Source organism: Rutilus rutilus (genome assembly GCF_951802725.1).
Source record: "Rutilus rutilus genome assembly, chromosome: 2".
NCBI classification, from domain to species: Eukaryota; Metazoa; Chordata; class Actinopteri; order Cypriniformes; family Leuciscidae; genus Rutilus; species Rutilus rutilus.
The window spans coordinates 2,631,939-2,654,384 of record NC_140210.1 but is presented as its reverse complement, the minus strand read 5'-3'; the positions used below and the strand labels follow the sequence as shown (position 1 = coordinate 2,654,384).

The following is a 22,446-nucleotide window of genomic DNA, read 5'->3' as shown; positions in this document are numbered from 1 at the left end:
ATCCTATGATAAAGAATAGTTTAGCGTTTAAATACATCGCAAATGTTGAAACATTTGGATTCTAATTAGAGAGTTGCGTGAGCCTAACGCCGCTTACTTTCACTTTCGCTTATAAAGCATTTCATTTTGGCTTTAAATGTAATGATATTCAGAACAGAAAAAGAATGAAAAAATAACTAAAGGCTTTAGTTATTTTTACATTCTTGTTCTGTTCTGAATATCATTACATTTAAATGATTTGTGTTGAATATGTTTAGTGTATTTTTTACCACATTTTATTGTTGCGTATATTGGTATAATACCGCGAAATTCAGTGCGGTCAATATGACCGTTTATGACCGAAATAGGTAAATAATAGGCTATGTTCATTTGTTTTTTGTTTGTTTTTTTGCCTTATGTGTAATTTATATGAAAAACATTTTAAATGAAAATACAGACACTTTTAGGAAAAGTCAGGTACCAGAAGGATTGTATTTATTTTTTCAACAAAGTTATTGCAGATATAAAATTCAAAACGGTAAAAATGACTGGCAGTTCTAGTGGTGAATGAGTTAGCTAAGGCGAACGATAGGGATGCAAAGCCGATAGTTGTTGTCTTCTCCCCTCTTGTTGCACTAATGGAGGACCAAGTGAAGGAGGCAGAAAAGTTGTTTCCATATCGCGCAGTAGCCGGTGATGACTGTACAGCATTTGCGGCAGATCCGAAACGACCACAGCGGTGTATTGTTAATGATTAGACCCAGCTTCGACAGTTGACTGAATACATCACTGTCCTTAGTGTCAAATATACATTTAGAATTTACAATTGTTCCTTGAACTCTTAAATTCGATTAACAAAACCAGCAGCTCTCGTTGACAGACATCTTATTCTAAACATAATCCTCTGATCATTTGGACTTCTTGTTTCCGCCGGCCGGTTTCGGCGCATGACATACGTCACAGTCAACCACACGTTAGCGATTGGCTATGGCAGATCCTGAGTGACTCTGGGCAGATCCAATAGTTTTGAACTTTAACAGAGAACCCGCCTACAAGGAAGTAAACGTTTCTCAATGGAGCGAGGCCAGACTCTCTGTACAAATGAAATGTACTAGAGTCTGGTAGAACCAGGCTACCACAGACGTCAATATGAATCAACTTTAGTTTACGTTTGGAACAGATCTCTCCCACTGGCTTATGTGGCTTCCTAGACAGCTTGCCTTCCACACATGCTTCACAGAAGGGAACTTCTTTCTCTGCAGGAAGGTCCACTCCATTCAACTTAACTTAGTGGTGTGACCCAGTCACTGGTGCCACAAACTGGCTGCTATTAATGCACTTGACGCACAGTGACAGACGGGCGAACTTCCCTCGACATCCAGCTGATACAATCCATCAGATCTTTCTGTTCCCATTCCTCTGAGATTTCCATTTTTATCACGGATGTAACAGCGAGATTTCTTGAACTGCACCGTATTTCCTTTTTTTACAGCAGCTCCCACTGAGAAGAGATTCCCGGATAACTTGGGAACATACAGCACATCAAACATTGTGACATCTTTTACATCACTTATTTTTAATGTCATTGTTAGTTTAACGTTACCAAGTCCTAGAGCGTCAACCACTCTGCCATCACCGAGTTTCACAGACTGTGCTTTTGGAAATTGCTGGTAGTCTTGAAGAATTTCTTCATGACACGTCATGTGCTTTGAGGCTCCAGAGTCGATTAACCACTCGACCTGTTGTGTCATCTTATCCTTATCCTTATCCATCTTATCCTCTCTGGCGACGAAGGCACTCTCAGACTAGTCTTCATCATGTTCACATGTTACATTTTTGGCTTTGTGTGTTTTAGTCTGTTTTTTCTTACTTGGACAGTCACACTTGATATGTTCTTCTTTCCCACACTTGTAACATCTCCACGAGCCGAATCTGTCTGCTCTCACTGCCTTGGTGTTAGCCTGCATATCACTACGAACTTGTGTTGACATCGCTGACGTGCCACCGGACGCAGCACCACTGGACATAGCACCGCCATAGTTACCATCAGCAGACACTCGCTTTTGTTCTTCATTTATCAATGCTTGCTGAACAAACTGCAGCGTTAAACTGTCCAACTTAGTTTCCAGTGCAGTGACAATTGTAGCATAGCTTGGTGGCAAGCTACCCAGTAGTGTTACAATCTGGTCCTCCTCTTCAATCACCGCACCTATTGCCCCTAGCTGGTCAGTTAACTCCTTCATTCGTTTCAAATGTTCAGTTATGAACAGTCCTTCCTTCATTTCACATCTGAAGTATTTTTTTCTTCAGAAACAGCTTGTTTGCAAGATTGTCTCTCTCAAAATGTCCTTTTAGCTTGTCCCACATTTCCTTAGGGGTCTTACAGCTTGTTATCAGGTACAACTGGGGCGTACTCACATTCAGCACCAACACAGAAAACGCTTTTTCTTTCCATTTTTCTAATTATGCTCTTGCCTGTGCATTTGCTCCTTCTGCCACATTGTCAGTCTCCATCACCATGCCCCCCATAGTCTTTTAGCTTTTACCAAATGTTCCATTTGAAATTTCCACGTTGCCCAGTTCTCTGGCCCACTCAGCTTTTCAATAAACAGTTTATCCTCTATTGTGAGTTCCACAACACTGTCTATTTCACACACACACAAAAAAAACTTGTGTAAAAGTACCTCTTCTTTGCTTTAGCGAAGATCTGGGCCCATAACCTTTTGATGTTTCACGTGCTTTATTATATCCAACCAAGCAGGAAAAAACAATGAAGAAGAATGAATAACAGAACTGTAGTGACACACTAGATGGCAATACAACAGTGACACCTATTGGAAAATGACTTTATAACAACGTTGTTTGGATTCCCCTGTGTCGTGTTTATTGTCTACTGACTTCTGAGTGGTTGCATCCTCATGTTTGGTGTGAAGTTCCTGCTTTTCTGCACGTTCCGTCCTGGTTTATTCTCTCGTCTGGAGACCTGTGGACCGCGCCCGGATACCTGGATTCTGTTCTCCGTGTCATCCAGAGAGATCGGGTTGTCCTTTGAACGTCCCTGCGCCACCCAGACTGACTGTTACCTGCACCATATATATTCTGACTTGTTTATCTCACTTTGTGGTTAATAAACCTATTGTTTATTCGCAATTGCATCTCCTGCTTATTTCCATTGTGACAATAATGCACTCGTTAATTGTTTGTGTAATTGTTGTGTATTAATAGAGTAAATAGGCTTGATTATGGTTTCATATTGACTGTATTTGACTGATCGTGTCCCTGTTGTTCTTTAAGGCTCTTGTGCTGCTCGCTGTAGGAGACAAAAGACTTCCAGAGTAAGTTTACTTCTTGAGTCCTTGTGGAAAATCATTAATATGTGCAATATTACAAATCAAATGGATCTGATCAACCTGAACTGTTTTAAAATATACATTAAAAATGATAATTTTTCCCCTCAGAAATGACATACCTCCAGACTCTTCAAATTCAAAGCCACATGTGGATCTTCTCGACACGTTCACCTGGTCATCGGCTCTGAATCCCAGCTTTACTAAAGCCTCTGCTCTTAACCGTCTGTGCTTCATAACTTTCTTCATAACTGTCTGTGCTTCATGATCTTTCTGTCTGCTAGGCCGCACTGACACTTTTGAAGAAACATCCTTAGGTTATGAATATATGAACCTGCTGTAACACACATCATAGATGAGAATCCCTTTACTAATCTTTCTGCTTAGTTTTTATCTTCTGCTTAATGGAGTGGAGAGTAGAGAAGGCATTTATTTCTGTTACATTTAGCAAACAAGGCAAAGGCATTGTTTTACGCCAGTATTAACATTGCCAATGTGATGAGTTTGAGGCAGGACATGAACCATTAAAATAGTAAGCATTGAATGCAGTGTAAATCACTTTGAATAAAATCCTCTGTCAAATGTCAAATGTGTTGGTTTTTTTAAAACAAAATTTCATATTCAGATGGAGATTTATGTGTCTTTAGGAAAGTATGAACATCAAGTGTCCTATCCATTAACACAATGCCACTCAATGTTTGTGGTTTCTGGACTTCCTCTATATTCTCTGTTCTTATACCTCAGTCATTTAAAAGACATTCTGAGGTAAATACAGAAGTGCATTGACGTGTAGGCTACTTTGTCTAGCAAAAATGTCACTTCGATGCTTGATGGTCACCATTGTTGCGTTCATCACCACAGAAGCTGTAGGTAAGTGAAGTTTATAACATTTTATTGAAGATGGCGCAGCATCTCTTTTTTTTTCTTTTTTCTGACTCTAAAGCAGTTTAGTTTTACAGCGTCAGGTTTGGGTGTGATGGAAGTAGCGAGGACTCAAGTGCAGGAAACAATATTGGGCGTTATTAATAAAAATAACAAAACACAAACAAAAACTACCCAGAGAGGGAAAACTAGTGATGGCAATTTCAAAACACTGCTTCAATGAAGCTTCGAAACCTTTACAAATCTTTTGTTCCGAATCAATGGTTTGGAGCGTGTATCAAACTGCCAGAGTCACATCATGATTTCAGTAAACGAGGCTTCATTACGTCATAACTGCTTCGAAATTTCAATGGTTTTGGGGGCGATGATCTCTGTCAACAAGTGTTTGTGGGTTTTACCTGATCTCTGATCAATCTGATTAATCTTATTAGTTGATTATTAGATAATTGCATTTGAAAGATTTTACTTTCAATAAAAAAAAATGCAATAGATTTGTAAAAGGTGTTTTTATTGCATTTACACTGTTCTGACCACTAGGGGTCACTGTGGAGACAGGTGTCAGATTATGGCAAGCCGTTTTAACATTTAATCCTTAAAACCTACTAGTCTCTATTTTCATGCTACTAGTACTTATACATTAGCTACTAGTGCTTATTCTTTAGGTACTAGTACCTTTTTAAAAGATACTAGTAGTTATTCATTAGATTCTAGTGCCTATTAATGTCACGGTCACGCTAAAACTGATGAGAGGCGCAGGATCCAAATGCAGTAAACAGGGTTTTATTATAGGGCAATCCAAAAAGGGTAATCAACAAACAGGCAAGGGTCAAAATCCAGAATATCAGTCCAAAAACATAACAACCAACTTGACTGGAGACAGGAAACTCGGGAACAAAGCGGTGTGACATCTAACATTGATCCACAAAGAACACAAGACAAACAGGGCTTTAAATACAAGAATGACAAGGGGATAACGATAGACAGCTGGTGATTACAAACTACAGACACCTGGGTGTAATTTACAGACAGAATTGTGGGAGATGAAGTTCTTAGTGCAAGACACCGTGGGGGTAAGGAGGACATCTAGTGGAGACCTGGGGAAACACAACCAGACACTGTGACATAACCCCCCCTTCTACGGAGTGGCTCCCAGACAGGACATGGAACAAAACAAAAGTTCAGGAGGGAGGTGGCACGGTGGAGGATCAGGGGGAGGGACGGGGGGCCAGGTCCATGAAGGGAAACAGAAACAGTGGGTAACAGATTCAAAGGGGGCCAGGATGACACAAATAGTACATCGGGGGAACAGGGCGGAGCAAACAGTCCATCCGGTGGCCGGGGTGAAACAAACAGTACATCGGGCGGCCGGGGCGAAGCGAACAGTCCATCCGGCGACCAGGGGGAAGCACCCAGTCCATCCGGCGGCCGGGGCGAAGCCAACAGACCATCGGGCGGCCGGGGCGAAGCCAACAGTCCCTCGGGCGGCCGGGGCGAAGCCAACAGTCCCTCGGGCGGCCAGGGCGGAGACCTTGCCTCGGGCGGCCAGGGCGGAGACCTTGCCTCGGGCGGCCAGGGCGGAGACCTTGCCTCGGGCGGCCAGGGCGGAGACCTTGCCTCGGGCGGCCAGGGCGGAGACCTTGCCTCGGGCGGCCAGGGCGGAGACCTTGCCTCGGGCGGCCAGGGCGGAGACCTTGCCTCGGGCGGCCAGGGCGGAGACCTTGCCTCGGGCGGCCAGGGCGGAGACCTTGCCTCGGGCGGCCAGGGCGGAGACCTTGCCTCGGGCGGCCAGGGCGGAGACCTTGCCTCGGGCGGCCAGGGCGCAGGAACTGGAACAGACACCAGCGGCTCAGGCACTGGAACTGGCACCAACGGCTCAGGCACTGGAACTGGCACCACCGGGACTGGCACTGGAACTGGCACCACCGGCTCAGGCACTGGAACTGGCACCACCGGCTCAGGCACTGGAACTGGCACCACCGGCTCAGGCACTGGAACTGGCACCACCGGCTCAGGCACTGGAACTGGAACTGGCACCACCGGCTCAGGCACTGGAACTGGAACTGGTACCACCGGCTCAGGCACTGGAACTGGCACCACCGGCTCAGGAACAGATACCACCGGCTCAGACACCACCGGTTCAGGAACCGATACCACCGGCTGAGGCACTGGAACTGGCACCACCGGCTCAGGCACTGGAACTGGAACTGGCACCACCGGCTCAGGAAGAGACACCACCGGCTCAGATACCACTGGTTCAGGAACAGATATCAGCGGACCAGGAACAGACACCACTGGCTCGGGCACTGGAACTGGCACCACCGGCTCGGGCACTGGAACTGGCACCACCGGCTCAGGCACTGGAACTGGCACCACCGGCTCAGGCACTGGAACTGGAACTGGCACCACCGGCTCAGGCACTGGAACTGGTACCACCGGCTCAGGCACTGGAACTGGCACCACCGGCTCAGGAACAGATACCACCGGCTCAGACACCACCGGTTCAGGAACAGATACCACCGGCTGAGGCACTGGAACTGGCACCACCGGGACAGGCACTGGAACTGGCACCACCGGCTCAGGCACTGAAACTGGCACCACCGGCTCAGGAACAGATACCACCGGCTCAGACACCACCGGTTCAGGAACCGATACCACCGGCTGAGGCACTGGAACTGGCACCACCGGCTCAGGCACTGGAACTGGAACTGGCACCACCGGCTCAGGAAGAGACACCACCGGCTCAGATACCACTGGTTCAGGAACAGATATCAGCGGACCAGGAACAGGCACCACCGGCCCAGGAACAGACACTGGCTCCGGCTCAGGAACAGACACTGGCTCCGGCTCAGGAACAGACACTGGCTCCGGCTCAGGAACAGACACTGGCTCCGGCTCAGGAACAGACACTGGCTCCGGCTCAGGAACAGACACTGGCTCCGGCTCAGGAACAGACACTGGCTCCGGCTCAGGAACAGACACTGGCTCCGGCTCAGGAACAGACACTGGCTCCGGCTCAGGAACAGACACTGGCTCCGGCTCAGGAACAGACACTGGCTCCGGCTCAGGAACAGACACTGTGGGTCCAAAAGGCATCTCCAGGATTCTGGCCAGACGCTCGAAGTAATCTGACAATGTCCCAGACGCCACCGGCTCGGGCACTGGAACTGGCCCCACCAGCTCGGGTACTGGAACAGACGCCACCGGCTCAGGCTCAGGAACAGACGCCACCGGCTCCTCCGCAGAGGAAGCTTCCGGGACATTGGGGGAATCGGGGGTCTTTCTCCTCCTCCGTCGTTTACGACAGTGAGGTGCAGGCTCTGAACTGGGTTCTGGGGCTTGAGCGGTGTCTGGTCTGGGCAGCGGGGATGCAAACTCTGGGCTGGGCAGCGATGATGCAGGCGGGTCCGATGCATCCCACCGAGCACGATGGTGGAGATATTTCGTGAAGCCCGGAAAATAAAAAATTTCCAGCCCCTTCATCTCCCACCGAGGCAAGGGATCATCCAGACTAACATTAAATAAGTCCTTTAAAGCCATCTCTCCCAATGTCAGTCCCTCCGCAGCAGCGCTGAATTTGAGCGCAAAGCTCGATACGTCGGTCCCCCTCTGACGGAGAGACCTTAAGGCTGCGTACCTTGCAATTCTCTCCCGAGAAAAACCGGGCGCAAAACCCCGTCCTGCTGGATCCATCTCTTGGTGGATCAATCTGTCACGGTCACGCTAAAACTGATGAGAGGCGCAGGATCCAAATGCAGTAAACAGGGTTTTATTATAGGGCAATCCAAAAAGGGTAATTAACAAACAGGCAAGGGTCAAAATCCAGAATATCAGTCCAAAAACATAAAACAACCAACTTGACTGGAGACAGGAAACTCGGGAACAAAGCAGTGTGACATCTAACATTGATCCACAAAGAACACAAGAAAAACAGGGCTTTAAATACAAGAATGACAAGGGGATAACGATAGACAGCTGGTGATTACAAACTACAGACACCTGGGTGTAATTTACAGACAGAATTGTGGGAGATGAAGTTCTTAGTGCAAGACACCGTGGGGGTAAGGAGGACATCTAGTGGAGACCTGGGGAAACACAACCAGACACTGTGACAATTAAATTGGTACTAGTACTTATTTATTAGATACTAGTGCTTATTCTAGTTACTAGTCCTTATTATTACATACTAGTACTTATTTATTAGATACTTATTTCAATAGTGACTAGTAACTATTCTTTTGTTACTAGTAACAAATAAAAAAAATTGCCATTGACTTCTATGGGGATCTGTCATTCAGATATCAACTATTCAGTTCTGACTAGTATGTATTCCAATTGTGACTAGTACGTATTTATTAGATACTAGTAGTTATTCATTAGGTACTAATACTTATTTTTTTAGATACTAGTACATATTACTAGATACTAGTATTTATTCATTCGATACTAGTACCTATTAATTAGATACTAGTACGTATTCATTAGATACTAGTACCTATTAATTAGATACTAGTACCTATTAATTAGATACTAGTACTTATTCAATATATACTCATATATATACTCAATATATACTCATAATGTTTCAAAAAGAGGTGGGGGACAATATCGATCCTGAGAAAAAGTGGTAGGGACATGTTCCACCCGTCCCACCCGTAAATTACGCATATGCCACTGGTGATGGGTGATTCATGAATGATCCGTATGTCACGTGACAAATGAATGAAAGACTCGGAAGGTAAAGTAATTATTTATGTTCCCTGTCAATTATTTCTTAATTCAGAATATGATCAACATTGCATAGGTGGATGTGTTCGGGGAATTTGGTTGTTAAAAGTTTAACATTTAAAGCCACTTAATGAACGAAATGACACGAATAAGATTTGTTCATTTTGATGAATGAGATCGAACAAGAGAGTCAGTAAAAGAACTTCCCATCACTAGGGGAAACATGACAAGCAGAATGATTTGACTTGACTTGACTTGACTTGACTCAGACAAAGACCAGACAGGAGTCTCAGGGCTCCATCACAAAACCTAGAAATAAACTAGACAGAAGTGACAGAACCCTGACAGTTGAGGGTAACGCATCACAAGTATTGCAAGTTACGTAATCAGATTACTTTTGTCAAGTAATTAGCAAAGTAGCGCATTACTATTAAACTTACAACAAAGTATTTTGTTGTAATATAAATAATACTTTTTAAAATAAGTAACACAAGTTACTATGTTTCCAGTGACTGACAGCTCTCCTGTCCTCATGTTGAGAGAAATCGGGAGTAAGTGCTGAGGTTTTGCGTGCGCTGTGTGTGTGAACTGAACATGGTGCTTATTGTAGTTCTGGACTAAATGTGAGCATGCACTTTCTCATCTCACATGTTCAAAACAAATTCATTATTCCTCAAAATTAATAAAAATCGTGAAATGCAGACGCAACATTGTTGTAACACATTACTTTTAAAAGTAACTTTCCCCAACGCTGTAGTTTTTTTCACATTTCAATTCAATTCACATTTATTTGTAAAGCACTTTTCACAATACACATCGTTTCAAAGCAGATTTACAGAAAATGCATGAGTTCACATTACAGTTTAGAGTGATCTGTTATCAGAGGAAACTGTCCAAGTTATGTATTTCAGAAATGTACATATACAAAATCACAGTTAGCTAAAAATGTATTAATTTAAAGAATGCAATAATTTAAGGCAGAAACAATGAGCTCATCAAAGTAATGAATACTTGTTTTAAATTATATTATAGCATTGTAACCTACAGTATAAATGTCAAATATTAAATGACTGTAATGGATGACAGCGTCTGGCTTGTTCAATGTTGACTAACAAACTCTCTCATATTGTAATTATTAGGTACAGAGGTGGTGAAAGCAGTGGGTGATGAAGTTTCCTTTGGTCCAGATAAACTTCTTCCTGCTTCTGTCTCCAGCATCACATGGAAACACATTAAAGATGGTGAAACTGTTAAGGCGATTGAATGGGAAAACGGAGAAATTCAAACCCCGAATCCGAGATTCAACGGCATTGTAAGACTGAAAATACTGGTCGAGGCCCGGTCTATGGACCTCCCCCATGCGGCCTCACTTCCTCTCGGAAAACAACTAGGAACTCACACAAGAACATGGTTTAATGTGAATGTTTATCATTGACTGTTATGTTTTTGGTGTCATTTGAAATGTCTCAAAGTGAGTGGTACAGATATCTCATATCCAGATAGATAAAATGAAAGGTAATAAGGTTTAGAGAAGTTTAGAGAAAACTGGTTCAGAGCCATTTGAGGGTGGTCTCCCCCATCCCCCATGTCACCTGCATTTGAGGGTGGTCGCCCCCATCCCCCATGTCACCTGGTCAAATAGGATAAAAGAAGGTGTTTGCGCTCTCTCTGGGATCTTCTTTTTGGCTGGACACGAATGGAATAGGTAGTCTGTCTTTTCTCTCTCTCTCTCGTTCCCTTTCTCTCTCTCTCTCTATCTCAGGTAGGCTACAAGCTGGGTAAGATTATTTGGTGTAACCAATGTACAGTGAGGAAAATAAGTATTTGAACACCCTGCTATTTTGCAAGTTCTCCCACTTAGAAATCATGGAGGGGTCTGAAATTGTCATCGTAGGTGCATGTCCACTATGAGAGACATAATCTAAAAAAAAAAAATCCAGAAATCACAATGTATGATTTTTTAACTATTTATTTGTATGATACAGCTGCAAATAAGTATTTGAACACCTGAGAAAATCAATGTTAATATTTGGTACAGTAGCCTTTGTTTGCAATTACAGAGGTCAAACGTTTCCTGTAGTTTTTCACCAGGTTTGCACACACTGCAGGAGGGATTTTGGCCCACTCCTCCACACAGATCGTCTCTAGATCAGTCAGGTTTCTGGGCTGTCGCTGAGAAACACAGAGTTTGAGCTCCCTCCAAAGATTTCTCTATTGGGTTTAGGTCTGGAGACTGGCTAGGCCACGCCAGAACCTTGATATGCTTCTTACAGAGCCACTCCTTGGTTATCCTGGCTGTGTGCTTCGGGTCATTGTCATGTTGGAAGACCCAGCCTCGACCCATCTTCAATGTTCTAACTGAGGGAAGGAGGTTGTTCCCAAAAATCTCGCAATACATGGCCCCGGTCATCTTCTCCTTAATACAGTGCAGTCGCCCTGTCCCATGTGCAGAAAAACACCCCCAAAGCATGATGCTACCACCCCCATGCTTCACAGTAGGGATGGTGTTCTTGGGATGGTACTCATCATTCTTCTTCCTCCAAACACGTTTAGTGGAATTATGACCAAAAAGTTATATTTTGGTCTCATCTGACCACATCACTTTCTCCCATGACTCCTCTGGATCATCCAAATGGTCATTGGCAAACTTAAGACGGGCCTTGACATGTGCTGGTTTAAGCAGGGGAACCTTCCGTGCCATGCATGATTTCAAACCATGACGTCTTAGTGTATTACCAACAGTAACCTTGGAAACGGTGGTCCCAGCTCTTTTCAGGTCATTGACCAGCTCCTCCCGTGTAGTTCTGGGCTGATTTCTCACCTTTCTTAGGATCATTGAGACCCCACGAGGTGAGATCTTGCATGGAGCCCCGGTCCGAGGGAGATTGACAGTCATGTTTAGCTTCTTCCATTTTCTAATGATTGCTCCAACAGTGGACCTTTTTTCACCAAGCTGCTTGGCAATTTCCCCGTAGCCCTTTCCAGCCTTGTGGAGGTGTACAATTTTGTCTCTAGTGTCTTTGGACAGCTCTTTGGTCTTGGCCATGTTAGTAGTTGGATTCTTACTGATTGTATGGGGTGGACAGGTGTCTTTATGCAGCTAACGACCTCAAACAGGTGCATGTAATTTAGGATAATAAATGGAGTGGAGGTGGACATTTTAAAGGCAGACTAACAGGTCTTTGAGGGTCAGAATTCTAGCTGATAGACAGGTGTTCAAATACTTATTTGCAGCTGTATCATACAAATAAATAGTTAAAAAATAATATATTGTGATTTCTGGATTTTTGTCTCTCACAGTGGACATGCACCTACGATGACAATTTCAGACCCCTCCATGATTTCCGGCCATTGTTGTATTGGCTTTGTTTAAACACTAGCAACACGTGATGAGAATGAGCAAACAACAGAAAGAAAATCTAAGTTTGTAAACGATCGGAAAACACGTGATTTTATAAATAAAAAGGCAGATCAATGCATTGTTTATGAAAAGGAATTTTTGGGAAAACAGGATGATATGATTTACAGGCTAAAACTCAAATATCAAGGATAATGCTAAATGCTATTGGCATGTTGTTTTCAAAACACTCAAGGCTAATGCTAAATGCTAAAGCCATGCTGCGTCCAAAACGCTTAACCCTTGTTTTGTGTCACTGGCTGACTGGTAGGCCCAAAAGCCACAATGAAAACATTAGTATCCTATACTAAACCTAAACTAATCTTGACAAACTCTATATTTCATTTAAAAGCTTAAACTTTAACACAGATGGATTAAGTAATTCAATTTAATTTGCTGTGAAATCATGTGTACTGATCATGTCCTGTTTACATTATGGGCTGAAAAGGTTGAGCCTACACTGTACGAACTCAATAGAAAAGGTCTTAACATGGATGCTATTGACAATGAAATTTTCACTTGGTGGAAAACAGTGGGTAGTAAGCAGAAGAAATCAAAACATGGTGAAATAATTGAGGCTTTAAACTTCATAAGTTATAAACGGCTAAATGAGTAAACAAAACTTCTATCTTCGCTTATAGATGCTAAATGTGAAGAAGTGCATTCTAAAAATGCAGAGGCACAAAAGTCTGAGGAAAATATTCAAGATCTTCTAACACAGCTAGATAAATTACTAGCTGAGCAATTAGCCCTGATTGAAAAGTGTAAAAATCACAAAGAGACCATTGCAGATCTCAAGGCTAAGCTAAATGCTAAAAGCAAGTCTCCCAAAAAGCTTAACAGCAATTGGGCTAAAAATGTACACTTCTTAGATGAGGCAGCCTGCTCTAATAATCTCGTATCTTTTCAGACAGATGAAGCATGTGATAAAGTTATGAAAAGAGTGCCTGTTTCAGCCCTTAAGGTGATACGGCACCCAAACGGCACAGAGTCAACCATTCGGCGTCCTTTAACAGTAACTGAATGTAGCTTGTTTAAAGCAGAGATCGGACCATTCCCTTTGAAAGGGCCATTCGAACCATGGTGGAGACGCATTGTTAGTCTAAAACATGCATTTCAGCTCGTACCAAAAGATATTTGGCAAATTGTTATCAGCTCAATTCCAGATGTTCTGATCTATAAGATACCACAGGTTCCACCTGAGAGCGAACTCTTGAATAGACTAAAACAATGCCTTCGCGAGCTGCGTGGTTGTAGTCCTGTTGGATGGGAATTGATTTTCAGTCGGAAACAGAGTACTGAAGAATCGTTTGAGACATATGCAGAAAATATGTTTGAACTTTTTGAGGAGTATTCTGGAATTGAAGGTGTTAACCACAACAATGTAATTCTCCTTGAATTCCTGCTTACAAATGCAGGGCCGCGTGTACAGCAATCACTCATGTGTGGTGCTTCTCCAGCACAAAATACATTTGAAGGTATTGTTAGCTGGGCAACAAGAATTGAGTCACGGAAACAAATGCATGGTGAGGTAGCTGTGTTAGAATGTCATGAAGATCCTCCATCTGCAGGAGAATTCAGAAAGCCACACTGTGGCAAACTGAACAGATTCTGTAATTCCTGTCACAAAACAGGCCATACAGAGGAAAAGTGTTGGTCACTGGGCAGAGGCAAACCTCCACCCTATTTCATAAAACGCAGACAATCACAATCTAATGACACAAACCAGCACTCAAGTAACCAAAGCTCAAATGCATCTAAAACTCTTACTGACCTGACAACTTTGGTCACTCAAGGCCTTCAGCTATTAGCGTCATTTGCTAGTCGGGTAGCAAATAGCTTAATAGTTTAACATCTAAATTCATTGAACCTGTCTGCATTTTCAAATTTGAAATTGTGCTTAACACATCGTGCACATAGAACACAATTTGGTTGTTTGTGCTACAACATGCGCATAGGCTAATTTAAAGTTTATTCTTTAAACACAGGATTGCTTTACTGTAAGTGTATTTGAAACACTTAAGCAAAGGTGATATAGATGTTGTATTCTATTGCTTTGTTGTGGGTGTATTTGGAACACTTAGGTAAAGGTTGTAGATGTTGTATTCTAGGCCATGTGTCCTGTGTAAACTGAATTAAACGTGTGTGTCTGTGCTGAATTTGGTGGCTATAATGTGATTCACAATGAATTCGAAAATCAGAAACAGCGAACGCATCTCATTAATCCTGAAACAAAAACCTTTTCATATTCAACGTTCCAGAGACGCGTCAGAGAACGTAGCAACTCTGAACTTTGAACAAAAATCATAAATTCTTACGTTTGAATGTATTCTGAACGACTCTTGAGACTTATTTTCCAAAATAGATTACCGGATTCGTATATTTCCACAAGCCTGCGCTAGACATTAGTGACGACTAATACTGATATCAGATTCAAGTGTACTTGAATGAGGGGGGCGAGTTAATTTCCGTCCAGAATCAGCTAATGCTGTTTGATCAACCTGGATTCGGGTGCGTTCCGTAACCTCTGTTCTAATTTAAATGTTCCTTTAGATACGTGTACGTGGTTATACCACGGGCTTGACTAAACTAAAGACATTTTAAGAAAAGTAAGTTGATCGACTAACGTCTTTTTATGGTGGTCATGACCTCTACTAAAGTGAAACAATTTAATAAAGTTCCTGAGGTGGCATTCAAGGGGGCTATGTAAGTGTCTTGTTATTTTGTACGTGTGAATACGGCAAATCTCAGATATTTAGCCAATTACCTCTGTTTTGATAATCAGACTGGCGAGATTGTGTCGTGCATCCTTAGGAGAAGGACTGCCCCCTGGCCCGTCTGCTGCGACGGCCAGTCTATGGAGAGTTTAGCCGCCGCCTTCTGGCACATTTCTAGCCGGTCGAGCTCCGCCTGAGCTGGGGAGGGTGAACCTTTGCTTAATGCGCTGCCTGGCCGGGAGGGATTCAGCGGGTGACCTCATCGTCATCATCGTCCTCCTCTCTTACCTCCGTAAAGGATCCAAAGAGGGGAGGAAGTTGGGGGGAGACTTCGTCCATAAACTCGCCCCAGCTGCATGACGCAGGGGGCTGTTTAGTCTCCTCCGCGGGCGGCGGAGAAAAGCAGGGATCTCCCTTGTTAGTGGCCGCGACTCGCACTCTTCTCTCTAGCACCCTTGACGGGAAGAGAGAACAGTGAGGACAGCCCTCGGGGTTCGCGAGGGCTGCCTGAGCGTGTCTCACCCCCAGGCATGCGATGCACAAAGGATGATTATCCTTGCCCGATATCATTGAACCGCACGCACACGGACGTGAAGTTTCTGCTTTCGGTCGGCCGCTTGCAGAACTAGTAGCCATAGCAAAAATAGTAGGCTAACGTTATCCAAGCTCACCACAACGTGCCACTCAGAAAGGAATATCTAAGAGAATTCGCCGTTACACGTTAATTCTCTTAGTAGACCAGAATCAAATCAACTCACTGTTACAGTGAAAAAGACCCGCTAACATAAACAGCTGCGTTCGGTGACGTACCTTGACGGCTCGTCTCAGAACAGTTAAAGAACTCTTTTGAAAAACAGGTCCTGCTGAAAATATCTTCCAATTTTGATCTTCACGGGGAAGAGAACGAGAATGGAGTAGGAACCATCGGCAGTGGTATATATAAGGGAGGCCGGACTCCCGCATCACTGTCGTGATTGGTCTGTCAACTGACAGACGTGGTGTGATTGGTGCTTCCAGGTCTGTCACGCCCAGAGGCGTTTCCCATAGTGAGATACCGAGCAAATGTTTGAAAGAGAACAATGGCTATCTGACATCTTTGCCAAGTGCAAACCAGTACAAAAGTAATCAATAAATTATCTGGGAGGGTCATGCCTTTTTTTCACAATCATTTTGGAGGGTCATAGAAATATTTATTGCTGGTGAAGGGAGGGTCAAGTCTATTTTGACAATAGATCTCAAACTCCTCCGCCCCTTAAATAAAAAACGAACAGTCCCTTAAACAGCGAGTAGCCTAGCCTATGTGACGTATTTAGTGTAAAATAAAAAGAACCATTTAATACAAAGCCTGAACAAGTGAAACATAATACATATATGAACAGAAAAGTGACTGATCTTGTATTTTATTTTTTTAGGCCTATTTATTTTTTTATGATGTTGTTGCTTTGTTGTTATGTATTGTATGTTAACTTCTTTGCTACTGCAGCAAAACTAATCGCCCCTTGGGGACAAATAAAGGTTTTGGACTTGAACTTGAACTTTATTTAAAAGTATTGTTGTTAAATATTGTAGACATCCGATCATAATCCATGTGAAAACAGCTTAGCCTATATTTAACAGAAGAAAATGAAGCCCCGCCCATCACTTCTGGGTCTGAAACTGCGGTTCTGCTGATACTATTGGATTTCCTAAAAACTTTTATAACCACCAACTCTCTAATTGCAAAGCAGGAAATTCTTTCTGTTTCCTCCAGTTGATTGTGAAAAAGGTTCTGGAACATTTGCTGTGTTCAGAAGAGCAATGAGCTGCCAATACAATCTCTTGTTTTTATTCCTCTGTGGCTTTGCTGCACTCTCTGGTAGGTTCTGACTTCATTTTGTATAGATATGTTAATAGACTAAAGTGGGGAAACAGTTTGTCTTATATATTTTTGTAAATATATTTTGTAGTTGAGATCAAAAGTTGCGATCAAAGGATATTAAGAATAGTAATCCATATTAAAATTTGTTTTCATGCATACTGCATTATAATAACTCTAAAAGTCATCTAACATCTAAATTGTTAGAAAAATTAGTTAAGGCCATTTTTTAGTGTCAGATCAAGAAAAATATGTCCATGAAGCAACAAATGCACTTATACTGTAGTTTTTGGACACTTTTAAATGCAAATCTATGACGTTTACATGTAAACTGCTGCAATGAGTGTTTGTTCGTGTCGGTCTTTAATAAAAGACACACAGAAAGTCGAACATTTAGATATGTAGTCAAATTATAGTGTTACAATAAAGGTTATTTATTGGACTTTATGTTTCTGTGAAGAAGATTTAAACAACGATGGAATCTTGGAAACGATGGAAAGTGGGAAAAGGTTCTTTAGATTATTAAAATGTTCTTCGAGAAAAGAAAGAAATGTTTCTTATGAGCTTTTCTCAGAGCTTTTGACTGAAATGTTCTTTGGAGACCCAAAATGTTTCTTCTATCGCTGCTGAAACTCCCTTTACTTTCATAGTTCAGCACAAAGTCTGTATTTCAGGAACTATTTTGAGTCTTGTTTTATCAAGCACTGATTTGTTGGTTTCAAACATCTAGTTCAAAACAGTCTTAAATTATAATAATTTGTGAAGTTTCAGTATCATATTATTTTTTTGTCATTATATAACAAAGGCAGATTTTAACTCAGAACGGTTTCTTTATAGATATATAAATGTCAGGTCAGGGCATGTGTGTTGTAATTTTACACAACTTTAAGTTCTGTTGGCCATATGGTTTGGTATTTTTAAGTTACCTTTTACATTTCAGCCAGAATCAATCGAGCGCTGGAAAGTGCTCACGAAAAGATTTTCAGTAAGCCGTAATTACAGGGCACTGGAAAGTGCAGACCTGGCCGATTTTGGGTTAAAAAATCGCATCTGTCTGAGACGTCTGACAGATTAGTAAAACGCGTGTCGAAGAAAAATCCAGGGAAAGTAGAATCAGCCAGTATGGGGTTGTCTCACAATAAGCTCGATAATTGAAAAAGAATGAAAAAGAAGCTTTGTATTAGTAGAAAACCTGTAGTATTTTCGAATTACCGTGCTTTCCACCCTCATATCCCCCTGAGACAAGAGATTTATGTATTTTTTGTCTGGAAAAAATCCTCAGATTACGCAAAAATCGTCATTTTGCCTCGTCATAGGATTTTTGGCCAGAGGCGAGAGACTACAGCCAGTAGGAGGAGCTGTCCCGCATGTGTTCAACCCGCCCAGAGAGGGTGGGATCTCACTCACAGAATGTACACATAGTGTAGGGTGACCACCTGCTAATAAGCCCAAGGGGGGACAATGGGTATGTTTCTGAGGGACAATGTGGGACACTGCCTGGCGCGGCGGTGCCCCACTGGCAGACTCACTGATAGTGGTTTACCCATTTCTAGCACATACCACCTTGCATAGTATTAATAATGCCCTATTCTCCTAAACGTGTAATTTTTGATGTATGCTCATGAATAGGCCAACCAATGTGTGTGTTTTTTTCTAAATAAAGACTCATAATATTTTGAACATTCAATGAATTGACAGATGTACTTCCACTTAAGATTTACTATTTAATTTTATTTATTTTTCATTACAATTTATTTACTTTAAATAAATTAATAAATTATAATATAAATGTATAGGATTAACAGGAATTGTAGTTGCTCAACACCACAGGAACAATTAAAAAAAAGTATTTAAAAAAAAAAATACGATTGACCTCGTATTCCCCTCCCTCCATGTCCGATTGAGAAGGACGTTTTGCAAAGGTCACAAAAAGCCCTCTCGGTATCCCCCTCAACACCTTTCAGCCACAAATATTCATTTCCCCATTCTTGTTTCTTGTACTCACACCTTCTCTTTTTAATTGATGATGGCGTTGCCTCTCAGACAGTCTCTTTCTCGAATTTTTCGAATTGGAAAGCGCACATCTAAAAGTTCCTTCCTTCCCAGTGTGTCTGGTATGCGCGTGCGTGCGCTGTCATGACAACAACGAAAAAGTTGACAACAACCTAGTCAGCAGTTCAACTGAGGGGTTTGTGTGGCAACAATAGCGTGCTGAAATGTCAAGTAATGTTCGTTTGTCTGCTTGGGGCTCGAGTATATAGAGCGACCAACTTTTTTTTGAGCAAGCATAGATTATGCGTGACACGGTCTCAATTTGCGTGACGCGTGAATTGGGCTTCAAACGCTGTGCGCGCACGCGCTACGCGGGACGGGTGGTCACCCTAAGTGTCAGCCGTCTTTCTTTGGAAGCTAAGCTAGCAGGCTCTTGTTCTGTGGAGAAAGCGGAGTAGTAGGGGTTACCATCCTTTTTTTTTTTTCGGACATGTCCTTCTGTCGAGATCGTCCAAAATGTCTGGGATTCGGCTTTTGCTTTCTGCGGTCGCCATTCATTGTTTACATGCACACCTTTTGTTTCAATCTAACTGAATTCATTCCGATTGGTGAATCTGAATGTAGTGTTTACATGAACGCTTAACAAGTGATCGGTTGATGTGGGTTTTACCATTGCTAAGAAAATTCCCGCTCCTCTGTGAGAGATGCGAGACCCGGCGCGTCTCAGTAATCACGCCACCGGCCTCGTGCCGTTCTCCCGCGGCCCTCAGCCTCGTCCTGCTCGCCACAGTAAACATAATTAATGGCGACTGTAGAACGCAAAAGCCGAATCCCAGACATTTTGGCTGATCTCGAAATCCCGGCACGATATTTTTTTTCCCAGGATGGTAGGGGAAGACTCATGAATATTCATTAGGGAAGGCATCCCTGATTGGTCTGATGACCTACCCCTAACCCCGCTCCTAAACCTACCCATCACTGGGGTTAAGACCAATCAGGAATGACTTCCCTAATGAATATTCATGAGTCTTCCCCTACCATCCTGGGAAAAAAAATATCGCATCCCGGGCAAACTCGTCACGGAGTCTCACTAGTAGCCTAGCCTTGTCATTTTCAACTGCGCTCTCTTACCGGTAGGCGCGGCTTGGGAGTGGCCTCCTAGGGCAGCGAAGCAAGTGCATTCTGGGAGTTGTTGTCTTTCATCCACATAAGCCAAAAATACATACACTCAGTCTAGAAAGCTCCAAATTCAAAAATAATTTCACATTTCTTCTACATAAATGACCTATTTTAAATACACATTCATCTTTCCAAAGGGGAAGTATCCCTTTAACCCTCTGGGGTCTGAGCTGTTTTCTGGGTCCTGGAGGTGTTCTGACATGCTCTGACATTTGTGGTTATTTCTGTTACTTGTGACATTTTCATGGCTAAAGTCTAATTACACTGTATTCAGCACAAACTCTGCTACAATAATATATCAGCAGCATGTGTGTAAAAGTTTGTAGTTTTGAGATAATGACATTTATGCGTGGTTTGTGAAAATACAAAAAAAAATTCTCACTGAAATAAGGTCATGAAACCCATACTGATTATTTCTTCACAAGACTTTTGAAAATTGTATGACGTAGCCTAGAATATTTGCTCCAAAACTATGTGAAAATCACCCTGACTGCTCATTCAGATAAGACAATATATTGATTTAAAAATTTTACGACGTGTTTTGTGTTAGAAAGCGGGAGCTCATTAATATGTAAGCTTTTGACACCTGAGAAAGACAAAGAACCTCCCCTAACGGCCCTATTAGGAGCTATCAGGCCCCTATCATTCTGAGCAACCTTGCACAAAGAATGAGGAGATTTAAAAAAGAATGGCTTTTAGATTTTTTTTTGATTTTTTTGATTTATTTACAACACAACATAATCCAAAGATACAAAACAAATGACAAAAAAGCACTCATTGAAAACAATTATCAAAAGACAGAGACCTTTGTGCCATTCCTAAAAACATTGTACATACCTTTCATTTCCAAGGTGTTTGATTTTCACTTTACCATGTTCATGTACAAACTCATGTGAATGTTGAAGTTAGCAGGAGTGGCATCTGGGCCCTAAAAAAAAAAAAAAAAGTGAACAAACTGATATCAAGAAAAACTATAAGCCTGCACGATTTTGGGAATAAATTTGAGATTTTTCTGGTTAAAATTGCTTTTTAAAATTCACAGAATACACACATACACACACACACACATAAATGTTTCCAACAATATATAATGAACACCAGGTTTGTTGTGCCTTGTAGGCATAGGCTATGCACAGTGCTGCATATAATAATAACAATAACCATATCAGCCTATAAATCTTCCAAAATATTTCAGTAACAACTAAGCTAGAGAAAAATATATTGATTATCATGTTACTTCTAATGTTTCCATTCGTTATGATTATATGAAATGAGATAATAGTAAAAACATGAAGCCATTTGGTGCTTTTCAAATCGAATAAAATTAAATTGAATAAAATCGTCTGTCACCATAATACAGAACTGGTTTACACCGCATATGTGTGGGAAAACATATTGGATCCGTATAGCCTCCTGCAAATAGTGTCTTGTGAATATACAACAGCACGAATCAATGGGGCCAAGCCTTCTACCATTGATGCTTGGCAGTGCTTTCTCTTTGGAATACGTGATTGTATGGAGGAGTGACTTCTGTGGGTTCCCCTTTCTCCCTCCTTTTGACTGGACATTGAGTTGTTGAGTATGTGTCTGTTTTTTATATATATATATATATATATATATATATATATATATATATAAAATGTTGATAAAAAAAAATCATCTGTCAAATGTAAAATTTGTTAAGACATTTTTTAATTTTTAAAACAAAATGTCAAATTCAGATGGGAATTGATGTGTCTTTAGGGAAGTATGAACATCCAAACATGCAGTTTAAAAGTGTGTCCAACATTAGATCAACTAAATACCACATGTTTGCGGTTTCTGTTTTTGCACTTCCTCTTTATTCTCTGTTCTCACACTTTGTCTCAGGCTTTTAAAAGATGTTCTGAGCTAAAGAAGTGCATTAATGTGTACTTTGTCTAACAGAAATGTCACATCAATGCTTGCTGGTCGCCATCGTTGTGTTCATCACCACAGAAGCTATTTCAGGTAAGTGAAGTTTATAATGTTTTATTGAAGATGACACATCTTTTTTTTTTTCTTGTTGTTGTTGTTGAACCTAAAGCAGTTTAGTTTTACAGTGTTGTTGAGGGTAATGCAGTATTGTAAGTATTCAGATTACTTTTTAAAGTAACTAGCAGCACATTACTTTTAAATTTACAACAAAATACTACTTAGTATAGTTACTTTTTCAAATAAGTAACACAAGTTCCTATATTTTCCCATTGACTGACAGCTCTCCTGTCCTCATGCTGAGAGAAATTGGGAGTAAAGGTTATTATGTGTTATCATAGTTTTGCATTTTTCATTCGTTTTTATTTTATTTCATTTTGACTTTTTGTTTTCCAATTCAGTTTAGTTTTAATTAGTTTT

General features: G+C 41.8%; 2 protein-coding genes across 5 annotated transcripts in view; both read left to right on the top strand.

Moving 5' to 3' along the window:
* Positions 1–3,907, top strand: part of LOC311285502 (T-cell surface antigen CD2-like) — a 42,805-nt gene extending 38,898 nt beyond the window's left edge. The window contains exons 6-7 of the mRNA XM_084401153.1: positions 3,274–3,314; positions 3,438–3,907. Of these exons, the coding sequence (XP_084257279.1) occupies positions 3,274–3,314; positions 3,438–3,443 (47 nt within the window). The 3' untranslated portion in view covers positions 3,444–3,907. The remainder of the gene's footprint in view (positions 1–3,273; positions 3,315–3,437) is intronic.
* The window catches only part of LOC311285512 (CD48 antigen-like), a 236,431-nt gene that overhangs the window by 194,787 nt on the left and 19,198 nt on the right, over positions 1–22,446 (top strand). For 3 of the 4 annotated variants that reach the window (XR_014626370.1, XR_014626371.1, XM_084401179.1), the window contains exon 1: positions 21,909–22,062. The exons of the other annotated variant lie outside the window; for it this stretch is intronic. Coding sequence is in view for 1 of the 3 variants with exons in the window: in XM_084401179.1 (XP_084257305.1) it covers positions 22,002–22,062 (61 nt within the window). In the remaining 2 variants the exon portion in view is untranslated. Of the gene's footprint in view, positions 1–21,908; positions 22,063–22,446 lie in introns of those variants that run through there. 4 annotated transcript variants of the gene reach the window in all.